Source organism: Aythya marila, assembly GCF_965140915.1.
Source record: "Aythya marila genome assembly, chromosome: 2".
Lineage (NCBI taxonomy): Eukaryota > Metazoa > Chordata > Aves > Anseriformes > Anatidae > Aythya > Aythya marila.
The window spans coordinates 44,164,182-44,178,205 of record NC_139043.1 but is presented as its reverse complement, the minus strand read 5'-3'; the positions used below and the strand labels follow the sequence as shown (position 1 = coordinate 44,178,205).

Below are 14,024 nucleotides of genomic sequence, written 5' to 3'. Positions count from 1 at the left end.
TCGCTCTGTCTGTTTTTTCTGAAGTGCCTGAGGTCCGCGGCAAAATTTGGGAAGAACGCGAGGCTTAAAAACGCCTCAACAGTGCTTCCACTCGCTGCATCTCTGTTTTATTTCAATCGGGGTTCGCTGATTGTTTAATGTGAATGTAGTTCACACACTGCTGAATAATTAAGCAACCTATGGCATGGGTTTGGATGCTGCTGAGGAGCGCATCCTTTTTTTAATCCGTACCAACAACCACAAACTACCCCCCTGAGAACCCAGGGCTGTGCAAAGCGGGGCGGCTGGATCCCGTCTTTGTGTGAGGGGCTGAAATTGGGGACATGGTGCTTGGGGACACGGTGCTTGGGGACGTGGTGCTTGGGGACACGGTGCTTGGGGACGCGATTTAGGAGTGTGACAGCGGCTGAGGGACGCCCCTCACGGCATCCCCTCACGGCTCCCGCCCGCCATGGCGGCGGGGGCGGCGCTGTGGTGGGGGTGGCGGCGGCGGCGATGACGCAGCGCGGAGGAGGAGGAGGAGGAGGGAGGGGCCCGTGATGGCCGGGGCCGCCGCCGTCGCGCTGTCCCTTTCCGCGCTGCCCTCCGCCGCCGCTCCGCCACCGCCAGCAGCCGGCTGCCGCCCCGCCGCCATGGACGAGGAGGAGACCGCCAGCGACGGGTGAGCGCGGCGGGAGCGGCCCCGCCGCCATTGCGGGACCGGGGACAGCGGCGCCTGCACGGGGAGGGAGGGAGGGAGGGAGGGGGGGACAGCGCGGTTTGTGGGCGGCCCTGCCCGGCTCTGCGAGCCGCCCGGCCCCATCCCCGCCACCGGCGGCCGCGGTGAGTGCCCGCTGCCCGCTGCCGGTAGCAGGGTCCCGCCGTGCCCCACCGCCGGCCGCCCGTGAGCAGCGCCCGCACCGCGCCCCCCCCCCCCGCGGTGCGCCCGGCTTGGTCGCGCCCGGCGCGGCGGGGACGCGCCTGCGGCCGCCGCCCTGCCCCGCAGCGGGGGCGCGCACCCGCGGAGTACCTCAGGGGGCTGCCGGCCCCGCGGCGCCTCGCCTGCCCCGTCCCAGCACACATCCCCTGCTTCCCCGAGCCCACCACAAAATGCCCTGGCTCCCAGTCTGTGTGCAAACACGACACCCGAGCTGCTCGCTCTGAGTTTGTGCTGTCACAGCTTGCGGTTCTAGCCCTGAAAGTGCCCGATCAGACTGTATCTGGCTTTGCTCCAGTCATGCGTGTGCTGTATCCCCCGCTATCCGACGTTTAAATGTGCTCTAAATGTGCTGTTTACATCATTTTTTTTCCTTCTCCATCCTTTAAATATCAAGTGTTGTATTGTATTGCTCATACTGCCGATTGCCTGTCCACCCCAAACTCACTTCTTGCCTTTTCCTTCTCCCTTCTTTCATAATTACTGTTTTTTGAGGAATTCCACTTAAAATTCTTTAAAAACTTACATGAAAATTACACTGCTTTCATAACTTTATATCCAGGATGCTATTTGCATGTTGTCATACGATACATCTGTTCTCTTATCTTCCAAAACTATCTGTGTGCTCAGTTTTCTTCTCTGTGCAGACCTTTTTTGATTTTTTTTTTGTGGGTTTATATTTCATCTTAGATGACTTGCTGCTGCCAACTCAGTCTGGATGGACCAGAACTGGACTATCCATCTTTTCCAGGTTCCCCGTCGCACCTTTACAACTGTATACGCACGCTATTCTCTCTCCAAGTATAAACATCACAGGCTTTTCTTTCAATGTACAATCCAGTCTAACCTGTAACTGCTCTTTCCTCCTTTCCTCAAACTTAGAATGGCTTTTTTTTTAATCATACAGTTGTTTTTTTATTACACCTTCTGCAGCACTGTACATTTGTAACCACAGTTCCCTTCTTGGTTCTGTGTTCTTTCTCATCCATTCGCATCCATAAAATACATCTCATTTGCAAAGCCTCTTCTCGATGATTTACAGATTTTCTAAGTAGGAGTCTTAAAAATAGCTCTGCCTCAACCTGTTTTGTTTATGTGTTCATTCAGCGCATTAGCCTGAACTGTATTAGCTGCCTGATTCGATCACACAGGGTACTGAGCGCTGCTTAGGTGGTGCCAAATGCCCTCAACTTCAGTAGCCCGCCAGGGCTGTGGGGTTGTTAACGTTAGATGATCAGGACGTAGGGTAAGGAGTCATAGGCTAAATTTTTCAAAGAGGATTACGAGAAATTTCTTGTCATGGCTTACTCCGCTGGATAGCTTCTAAAGGGACTTGATTTTCAGGAAGTTGTCCGTGTCACCTTTCTAAACAATCAGGCCATTTAATGTGAAGCCTTTCAGAGTAAGCCCCCAATTCATTAAGGACTTCTAAGTCTTCTTAGACTTCTAAGAACAAAATCTCATGCTTTTCCTTGAATTCGGAAAGTGCATTAGCTGTGATGAAATGTTAGTACTCCAGGTTGTTAGCACTTTTTTTGGGGGGGGGCTGTTTCTAACGATCAGCATTTCTTCAACTTTTCAAGCAGAGAGCAAAACCCAGGACCTGGAAGAAATTTATGAGTGAAATGTGTTAAGTACTTTTGGATTTAAAACTTTGTAGCAGTGAGAGGAAGGCTTACTCTATGGCGTTAGAGCCCTAAATTAAATTGCTAGCGATAGGTGTATACAAAGAATAAATACAGAGTTTATTTTATCTGCCTAGAGAAAATAGTGTGACTCACCTTGTTATGCAACGTATGCAAACAACTGGTTTGTTGAAATCTAGTAACTGCCTAAGTAGGGTGAAAACAGAAACGCAGCGACACGTTCCTTTGTAGGAAATTCCGACTGAAAGATACTCACGGCCTTGTCCTAACCTAGAATGAGAAGTTGAACTAAACAAATATTTTGGTCTCTATCAAGGAAGTGATCGCTTGTTTAAACACATCACCTGCTAACGATGCCCAAACTTCTTCGAAGCCCTGAACCTTCTCTGTATAGGCTGTAGAAATAGACTTCTGCCTGTGAGGCAAACAGCCTACCTCAACCTTTTTGCTGATGTTTGGTTCACTTACACTCACTCTGAATTCAACAGGACTGTTCATGGCTTGTAATATATCTAGTAATAGCAGCTACTAAATATATGTATGTATCTGGAAAAAAAAAATCTCAAAAATTCCCCCTTTGCCCCCTGTGAAAAGTGGAATAACTTCCTTTAAAACAAAAATTTTAGGGCAACTGCACTTGTGAGCTTACATCAGTTTGCTTTCTTCTGACCTCTAGCCTCACAAAATAACAGCTTGGAGAAATATGTAAGAACATACGCTGTAAGTTCCACTGCAACACCAGTAACCACAATTATTTTTGCAATACCATTCAAGCTTGTTTGCGTTTTGATTCTTTCGGTATGTGATTTAAAATGCTACAGAATTATTTTTATAGCTTTGAAGTGAGGTGTTTGAAATAAAAGAGGAATAATTCATCGAGCTTAATAGAGCTCTGACTCTTAGTAAGACAGTTCACAGTGATACCACACCAATATATTAAAGAGTAATATGAAAGCATAAAGCATAACATTACTCTCAATTCAGTCTTGCTTTATTTTTCTGCTGGTTACATCATTTAGGTTCTAAAGCAAGCTAAATAGAGGTAGACTGATGAAAGCCGGGTGGTTCTTACCTTTCTTGGTGAAAGAAGACTATTTCTAACAGCCTGTCCTGTGGCATACACAGCTAACAGCAGGTTTGGGACCTACAGCTTCCATCTTTGAAGAGACACTGAAAACATAAGTGCACTGTGAGAAGTGTGTGCAGGAAGAGGTTAAGGGATGTTTCCTTCCTCTTCTGGTTTTGCCTTCTTCACTGTTTTGTCAGTCATGACTTCAGTGCTTGGTGCCTTTTGCACTGCGTTTGTGTGCTCATCTGAAAGTGCATGTAGTGTATGAGCAGGTTTTCAGGCATTTGTAAGATTGTTTTAGTTTTCCTGTCCTTGTATGAGTTTGGGAAGGAAAGGTCTGCAGTGGTCAGGAAGATCTCTTCTCCCCCAACACAGACTTGAGAAAGGGAAGGATGGCAAAATACAGTAAGGGCTATCTTCTCCTTCCAGCAACACTAGCAAAATGATCTTGGCAGTGCGTGCACTGTCCTTGTACAGGGAAGAAACTCACCTAAATGTCAGTACAGTAATGCTCTGCTTTTCAAGTCTAGCACCTGCAAGCGCTATGGAAAAAGGTTTAAAAATATATATATTTGCAGTGAGAATATCGAAGTAGACGATTTGTTCATCTCTTTTACTTGGTATTGACTACTCTTTGGAGCCCCTTGTTTATCAGAGATTCTTTGGCTCGTGCTTAGGACAGACATTTAGGGAATAATTTCTTATTTTTCAATTTTCTTTATGTTTTTTCACATCGGTCTTCAGTAGTTACTTGTAATGGACTTCCCGTGGTGATGTGGCTTTTCAGGTAGATCCATTTATAACTTAACCCACTGCCTTTCAAGCGCCCTCAGCTTAGTGGGAAAGCAGATGATGGGGCTGCTGGGGAACCGCGGCCTTGGTCAGGACCTTTTCACCAAGGTACAGCCAGGTCGCTGAATTGTCTTTCACGGTTTAACAATTAAAAAATATTAAGTTTAGGGCATCCTATTTATAATTCAGGAAATACATTTGTGACTTTTCAGACCAGTTTTTATTTCTTTACGATTCTTAAGGGAGATCGCCTCAGGAATCATCATGGAGAGGTTTGAATGGCACAGGTTAGACACTGCTGTGCTAAAGGTTTTCTCCTCCACTCTTTCTGCAACTTGTTCTTGTATTAGACAACATGAGGAAAGGTACCACCAGCTGACTCCAGAGAGCTGCAGAAGGTCTTTTCCCCTCTTTCCAAGCAGCAGGGAAAAAATCCTTTCAGTGGCTCCCCTCCAGTTGCATGTGGGAGCACTGGTGAAGCAGCATTCAGGTGCCTTGTTTCCACTGTCACCACCAGGCCCAAACACAATCCCAGAGTGTGTTACACGTACTTCATGCTTCATTTATATAATATGTGGATGTCCCATTACTAAAGAACATGCACTTCTAATGGCTCACCTGGAGCTTTCCATTGCCTCTGGTAGAAGATCCCGTTCTCCTTCCCTGATTATCTGGCTGAGTCATCTGTTATGACAGAAATCCCCTATAAAATGTCTTACTAGGTCGATTAGTCACCTGGCTCAAGTCCTTACATCTGAGGATGAAAATGAGAAGTGCCAGGATTAGCGATCCTTTTGCCAGGGTTGCATGGTTTGGGGCATCCTCTTAAGTTTTTATAGAGTCTGTTAGAAGTGCTGCCCCTGGGCTCTGTATTTTATTTGGGCCAATTGGGCTGTGCCTCGTAGGCCCGGTTAGAGCTTAGCCCTCTGAAAATAATCTTGTCTGTGCCAGGAGAATCTGCACAACCTGCAGTTTTTCTGCACATTATTGAGAGAATCTGAACCACTTTCCCCACTCATAAATTATGAAAGCATCTTCATTTTCCCTCCTCATATTTAGTGGTTTACTAAAATTGTTTGTTGAGGAAATTTCAATTAGCTTATTTCATAACTTGAGTGTTTTCTTGCAACTCTGATCTTCCAGGATAGGTTTTTGTCCATAATTTGTCTTGAGAGCCAGAGAGAAGAGGGCATGAGAGGAAAGGTGAGTGAGTTGACATTGGCGCTGAAACTGAAAGATCCAGATGAGAAGCTGAACAGCAAGGGAGAGGTCAGTGGAGAAGAGAGATTTGTGAGTCCGTGAAGCTGTGTAACGAAATGAGGTCACTCTGGAATAAGGTTAAGAGGGTAAAAGAGGGGGATTTTAAGGGTAAAGCCTTGAATGACACTGAGAAAATACGGTGAGGAATGCCGGAGTAGGAAGGAGCTCTGAATGACTTGTAATAGAAAACCAAGGATCATACGAGGTGACAAAAAGGAGAGGAAAATAAACCCCCCAAAATCTTTTCTGTAATAAAAGATGCACAGGTGCCTATTGCCACTGAGGAAGTCCACCCATGTACTGGAATGAGGAAGAGAAAGATACAGCAATGAGGAGGAAAAAAAATGGGGTAGGTTGGTGCTGGCAGGCTATTCTAGAAACTTTTTTCTTCATTGCATTTAGTACGTTATACTGATCCTAAAGGCATATTAATTATTCTGCACTTGTCCAAAAGGGGATATTTGATGCAATGGCTTTTTGCAGCCTTCCAAATCCTAAAGGAAACCTACAAGAAAGCAGGAGAGGGATTCTTTATCAGGGAGTGTAGTGACAGGACAAGGAATAAAGTTCTTAAACTAAAAAAGGCTGGATTTAGATTAGATATTAGGAAGAAATTATTTACCCTGAGGGCGAGGCACAGGAACAGGTTGCCCGGAGAAGCTGTGGATGCCCCATCCCTGGAGGTGTTCAAGGCCAGGTTGGATGGGGCTTTGAGCAACCTGGTCTGGTGGGAGGTGTCCCTGCCCATGGCAGGGGGTTGGAATTAGATGGTTATTAGGGTCCTTTCCTATCCAAACCATTCTATGATGATGATTCTTACCTCTTTCTGAGGTTACTTACGTGTCTTTCTGACACATTAAACATTTGATGTGTAGTCACATAAACAAAAGCATCTTCTAGTTTGAGGATGAAGGGAGGGGTTGTGCCCAAGAGTTTTACAAGGAGTAGAAATGAGGCTAGGTAGCCCAGAGTTCAAATACCAATTCTTGAAGTTTGACAGAGTCAGTCACTGTAGGTGACTATGATAAGGAACACATCGTAGTAGCTGTTCGAATGGCAAGCAGCAAAGCAGTGCATCTTCAGTGTGTATTTACACTCATGTAGAGGCAGGTTGGATGATAGGAGTGTGGTTTGCATGTAGTGTGCTTGGAGCTAAGGGAATAATGATGTGCTTTAGGTAGTCTTTTATAGGTGTTTCTTTTATGGCTCTTTACAGAAAAATAAACAAACCCATCTCCTATCTAAATTATGCATGATACAGTATGGGATATAAACAAAAGATAGGGTAGAGCGTGGATGGGCAGTGGTGTATATTTGTAACAGGCGGTTGTTCTGTGCAGATTCTGTTATTGTTCTGTGTGATGGAAGTTGGGGACGGTCTGAAATGTGGGCCTCTGCCATGCTGGGTGTTAGAAGGCTGACAGGTAGGGTTTAAGCAGTACATAAAGGTTGAGGTTATGCAATATCTGAAGGGCAACATGAGTACATCAGTAAGTGGATGGATGAAACGAAAGTAATAGAAAGTTACGTATATCTGAAGGACACCAAGAGAGAGTTTTCATTTTCTTTAGTTCATTTATATGTTTCTTCCTAAATTCTCAATGCAGTGTGCCGTGCAATGTCTATGAAAACACTTAACGACTTAATGACTGTGGCAATGCCGAGTTCCATCAGATGTGAATTTGCTGAGGAGGAGGCAAAGGGGTGTAGGGACTGTCTGGTAGGTAAGCTGTGTTACATGTATGGTCCCTGTCACAGCTTTACCATGACTGCAGCTCCCCCCTTTCCTCTCCACCACATCTGCATCTTTGTCTCTGCATTCTGTATTCTTTCCTACCTGGTCTGTAGCTGCCGACAGGATTTTCCTCTAGGTTGAGTTTGATTTTGGCTTTTAAATTAAAATATAAAATACCGACTCCTTAGAAAATGAGGCAGGAAATAACTGAGGGCTTGATTACTTGGTTACTGTTAGTGGTATGGATAAACAAATGGAAAGGCAGTACTGGGAGACAGAGAGGAAACTGGGGAAGAGGGAGGCACAGTGATGTAAGGTATATGGCAAGGCATACCTGTGGCTGAGTTTCAGCATGGGAGAGAGCAAACTGTGGATATACCCTACTGCCTGAATGCTCAGGCTGCTCAAATGAGTTCAAACACCGTGGTAAACTTCAGAAGCAATAAAATAGCCATCAAATGCTGATTGTTTATGGATTTACCTTATCTACATTCTCAGGTTAATTCCGGTACGCAGTAGTCCTGTGTAGCTCTGTTGGTATAAATAGAAATGGTAATAAAATCTCCTTGTGAATTTTTACAACGATCTTGATGTTGAATGTTCTGAATACAGAGTTCAAGATGCAGTAAGTACATGAGGAATGCATTGTTTTTACCTCTGGCCCAGTGTAGCAATATTCTGCAATAACCAGATACCATGGGCTTCTTGTTGAAATGGACCTGAGGTACATTACACTTCCTAGAAATATTATGCAGAGGTTTTCAAAACATTCTATTTTAATGTTAGTGAAGTATCCAGGAGTTTCACAACATCTAATTGCATGGAATGTCTTGGCTTGACATTCATCTAAACAGAACTTCATAGGCAGGCTTATGTCATCTGGGAAAAAAAAATGCTTTCCTTTTTAACCCACTCACAGCACTTTAATATGGTCTTTTTGTCATCTCTTGAAAATGGTAAATAGACATTTGTTACAGGAGCTGGTGTCTTGTTCCCCTATCATGTTCCTAATTCTTGCTCCTGAGTCTTGCCATCATAGTGTGCTCCTCAAGGTCTTTCCCTGATGATTGCAACATTTTTTGATCTTTTCATGCGATGATTGTAAAGTGGACCATGAAATATTTTTCTTCTGATGTTTGCAGTTGCCAGAAGTTAATTTTTGTCCTTGGAACATCCCATTCAAATTGCTGTGATGGCCACTACACCTAGCTCCTACTGTATGTGCAGAAGCTCTGCCCTGGTTAGGCAGCCCTTGCAATAACAGTTACTGTGCATAGATTGTGTATGACTGATGATACATTTATGATGGTGTGATTGAATGATTCTGACTGCATGCATCATCCGCAGAAAATTAAAGTCCTGAAGAACATACTGCACTTGGGGGACAGGAAGGAAAGGCTGCAAGAGGGAGTCCTAAAATTGGTTAAGCACTCATGAAACCCTATCCTCAGCCCTGTTCCGGAGATATCCCTGCCCAGTTAAATCCAAACTGACCGAGGTCATGATTATATCTCACTGTCAGTGGCACCTCTGACTTTAAAGCTTGCCAGCTTCCAACGTGTCCCACTAGTCTTTTTTTCCACATTATTAGCCCATAGATCTTCTGGTTAACAGATTCACTCTCTGTCAGCTGGGTCTCTATAATTAGTTGGCTTATAATAGAGCTTCTTTTAAAGATGAATCTTTTCACAAACCTGGCGGAGAGAGAAGCCACAAAAATAGTTGAACAAAATGGAAGGAACACTAAGTTTTTATATCTGATCTAGTAGTGGTGATTGCCTGAGATTCAGGCATCAGGTCACCCATTTCACCTCCTACTGACACCAGCAGGAATGAAAATGCAAGAGTGGGGTGCTTCTCAGAGATGGACTAACACGTGGACTCCTCTATGCATTTCATCTTTCTTTTAGAAAAAAAAAAAACAATTTAGAAAAAAAGCCAATTTTAGAAATTGGCTTTTGTTACTTAACAGACTAACAATGAAGATTAACTGCAGTTAACTTTACCTGGCAAAGGTTTAAGTCTAATACATATTATTTGCTTCACCCTGTTCTCAGTTTCATGCAGAGCATGTTGCTTTCACATGATAAATGTATTGTCCTAGTTTCCTAAAATTTGTAAAATTTAATTAGGATACTGGAGTTTTCTTTCATGCTAATCAGTAATACTTTATCTTATTGTCAATTCAATATCCTTTTCTTTATACCTTTATTTTAAAACCAATGTCTCCCAGTTACATTCTTACATATCCTTTGAACAGAAGGAAGATTTATCTTGGTCTTTAATAATGTTTTTTATTTACTTCTCCATATTTAACCTTTCTCCATCCTAGCTGTCATCCATAGCAAGATTTAAGCTCTGCCTATACTGGTACCAAGGTTGCATGTATAATTTTCTTGGATTTTGAATGGTTACAGCTGTTGAAATGCTAAAGGAGGTTGGCTTGTCTGAAGCTATATTGGAGCACTGGAACATGTTCACAAAATTAAATCTGCAGTGATTAAGTGACATCCTAATTTTAGTGGTAGTGCCTGATGCATTTTACATTTCATATCACTATTAGTCATTTAGTACTGTGTTACAAACAGAAAAATGTTGTCAAGTATGATCCAGAGATGTGCAGTTCCAATACATAATTAAAAACTTTCTTGAATTGGAAATAGTTGCTGGTTCTGTATCTCCTCAAGTTCACTTTTCAGTTTACTGTGGTTTTAAAAACATGTTTTTCTGTTCTTTCACATACTAGCTTGAAATAGGTTATTACGTTTTTCTCCAAAGTATTTTTTTTCACTGATTTGTTACACAACTTATATCAAAGGCACATTCTCCAAGGTGTAAGTAGAGAACGAGATAGAACTTGAATATAGTGAATGGCTTTAAACCATCTTAAACAATGCCTTTAAGCTAAGAGAGGGTAGGTTTAGATATTAGGAAGAAACTCTTATTATATATAATAATTAATGAAATGAGAAAGTAAGAGTGTGTTATAATTTAACTCTTAGACACAAATTAGCCAGATGTAAACCTGCTTCTCTCTGGTATTTTGACACATGAAGTCATATTTGATTTTGTCATCCTTGACAGTTTCTTTTGCTTTGTATTGCTTCAGGTCATTGCCCGTAAGCTTGAAATTTAATAGCCCCAAATGGAATTGGCTCTAAAAACTTGTTGTTGAAGAGGCAAGAAGCCACATGCTATTCACCTCTTAGATTCTGTATCAGCTACAACTGATGCTGATGAAAATGCAGAAAACATTTAGTTAAACAGACTTATTTCTGCTGTTCCCCTGGAAAAAAAAATAAGACCAAGTCTCGGTGTTTTCGCTTAAGCACCTATGAAATCCACATTACAGCGTGTTTTTAGAGAATTATAGTAAGACACTGTTTTACTTTTAAAATTGACATTTTGCCCTAAAATTGATATTTTGAACTTTTGCCCCATTGTGAATATGAGGAGCTCCTTTTCACTCCTGTTTTGCCTGTTCTTGGTATTTTTATAGAAATTGAAAGGGCTGGCTGGGTTGCTTTTCCTTGCAGTTTTAAATGATATTGAAACCTGCCATAACAGTAGCTGTCCCGTTCTTTTAATTATCGATGTATTTTGACTGTCACTTATGCATTAATGATAATATACAAATATTTAGGGTTTCTTCCCATAAAACACTGAGCACTGTAGCCTCAATTCAGCAGGACACTTAAATATATGACTAGTTTTATTGAAGGACAGTGCTTAAATATTTTCATGTGAAGAAATTACTTAAAACCTTGGGAGTAGTTATGGTGTTTTCCAAATTTTGATTTTTTGATTAAAAAAAAAAAAAACAGTTCTAAATTCTTTTGCTAGCACAGTACTTCAAAAATACTTTATACAGAAAAAATGTGAGAATCTGAGCTGTTTTTCCATTACCTTACACATGTTTTTCTGTTATAGTGCAAACTTCTCCTTACTTTGGGACTGGCTCAAATCAGCTGATATTCATAATGATCTTGCTGGCTGGATGGCCTGAAAATCAGAATGCCATTCCTCTTAGTGTTATGCAGAAACAATATAACAAAGTCTATGCATTTAGTTGATGTTACTCTCTTCCTTACGAATAGCTAGAATTAATTCTGAGAGAGGAGAGGTTTAGGGTTTTTGAAAGATCAGCTTGATTCTAATAAGCTTTAAGGGTAAAGCTTGAAATGATTTACCAGTGAGTTCACTCAGTGTTTTAGCTTTTTAAGCAGAAATTCAATTAAAAATATTAAATATGTTCATTTGTTGAGAGCAGGACAAAAGCAGATATGCAGCTGTGTTGCTCGGGTATTTACATTCCCTCAGTCCTTTGTGAGTTATTGTGTAATTGTTGTAAATGCTGAGCTCTGATTTTCCTACTGGTGGAATTTTTAAGTCCAGATAATATTTGTGATGAGAAACTATTTTCCACGCTTCTGTCACTGATACATTTCGGTGTGTCTTTTTTGATTAGTACTGGGAGTTCTAATTTCCTTACTAATTTCAAAATTTGTAGTCAAAAGTAAAGTTTATCGTAAACACTGTAGAAAGATCTCTGCATATATTCTCTCAGAAGGTCAGTAATTTTTGACAAGTCACCACATAGCAAATGACATTGCTTTCCTTTACTCTGATTTAGTGGAGTTCTTTCACTTACAGATTTTGTGTTTTCCTTTTTTGACACCCAAGCTTTCCATAGACTATAGCAGCTGGCTCTACAACAGTATTATACATGGGGAAAATACCTCTGATTTTAAGCTTAATACATCTTCAAAGTCACACATTCATACAACTCTAACAGGAGTAATTACATTGTGAGCTTGAAGAGCATGTGAAGACTGTCTGTATATTTATATCTCCTATATAGAGTTACAACCAACTTCTGTTGAACATTCAGTTGAACATCTTGATATGGTAGAGCTTCATTTTTGAAACCAGCCTTACAGGCCAGAAATCAGGTAGACTGTCAGCTGTCTGAGTGCATGCCTCAACATAACAAGAAGTGTTTACTGTCCTTCAGTATTACCGAAGCTTGCATGAGCTTTTTTTGGAGCATGCCAAATTTGTAAGTGGCCACAAATCCATCAGTGGTCTTGCACATAATCGACTCTCACCGAGCTAAATAGGTTTAATCTAGCTGTCAGAATGATAGTTATCTGAGTTAACCTATTTGCCACATTCTTCATCTGATTTGACCTAGTTCGTGGAGGTGGATGGGTGGGTCGCATTCGCTGTGCCTCTGCCTCTACTTGATGCTCAGTTCTTTTGAAAGTTACCCTTGGGCAATTTAAGTTGAGCTGTGACAGCAAATACTTGTTTCAAATTAATGTTTGAGCAGCTAAGAAAAAGAAGTATTACCCTTTACACAATATTCAATAATTCTTTACCCCTTAGATTTCTGCAGACAGTAATCATTACTTATTTTTAATATCTGTTTCCTTTCCTATGCTTGTACACGCAGAGTATGTATTATAAATGAAAAATTGCCTCCTTAGCTCTGACATCCAGTACCCTCTAAATCCTAATACTTTCACTTTGAGCATGCTTACATATGAGATTCACTCAGTCAAGCGCACTGCAGTTGACAGGTAAGTCAAAAATTTGTCTACAGTATATGTCTTCATTGAGTGGAATAAGATTTTTACAATTTTCTCAAGTTAGATTTACCTTGTTTGGGTGAATAGGCTTTTTCATCTCTTTTCAAAAAGTGCAATATGAACATTGTCATATAATATATTGAGTTGGAGCTGGGAAAATGTAGTAACATTCCCCATCATGGCTTGTAAGGCTTAGTAGAAGGAACAGCAGAAGTACAGTTATCACCTCTCAATTGTGTTTTTTTTTTAATTATTTTTTATTATTGTTTTTATGTAGCTGGGAACTCTTGAAGTCTTAAGCCCTTTCAGACTATCAAGAATGATCAGTTCATGAGCAAGGAAGCAGAAATACAACCAAGACTTGTATAGAACAATTTCAAATAAACACCCCTCAGCTTTAAGATTTTCCTACGTGAAGGAGGAGCTAAGGACTGTGAAATTAGGTCTCGTTTTCTGATTTTGGGTATTGGAGGTTGTGCCTCTTCATGCCAACAAAATTCGCCAGGTGTGCTACTTGTAGGTTAGGAGCTTCCATCTATCTTCTCCTGTGAGGGTGGTATATTTGGGAGCCTGCCATGACTTGCTGTGTTTGGGAAGGCCTTCCCTGAGACCATCATGTCCCATAACGTCCGTGTGTATCTCCAGAGGAAGGCCTTCACTGACTTGTCTGGTGACCGGAGTGGCACGATAAGGGCTGCCTACTTCAGATCTTTAACTCAGCATCTGCTTGGTAAAAAATAGTCTGGCAAAATACATGGAAATCAGTCAACTTACAGCATAGACAATTAGCATCACACCATGTGAGGCAAAGCAGGACTGCTATACATCCACAAGTTGCCTAACAGTGAAAAATTAGATTAGTTTGAGAGATCTCTTTCCCCTTATGTAAGTTCACAACAATCTTCTTTTCTGAGTGGTTCACAGACACCCAGGCCTGCCACTAAAAGTAGGAACGTTGTGCTTGATTGAGCAGGGTTTCTCGTTAATTAAACTTCATGCTATGGTTTCCCATTGT

The 14,024-nt window shown here is 41.6% G+C and overlaps 1 protein-coding gene across 1 annotated transcript in view; it reads left to right on the top strand.

Annotated features, from left to right (window-relative positions):
* Positions 1-539: 539 nt before the first annotated feature.
* ABHD5 (abhydrolase domain containing 5, lysophosphatidic acid acyltransferase) overlaps positions 540-14,024 on the top strand; it is a gene marked incomplete at its 5' end in the record, with an annotated part of 28,291 nt that continues 14,806 nt past the window's right edge. The window contains one exon of the mRNA XM_082754197.1: positions 540-661. Within this exon, the coding sequence (XP_082610323.1) occupies positions 540-661 (122 nt within the window). The remainder of the gene's footprint in view (positions 662-14,024) is intronic.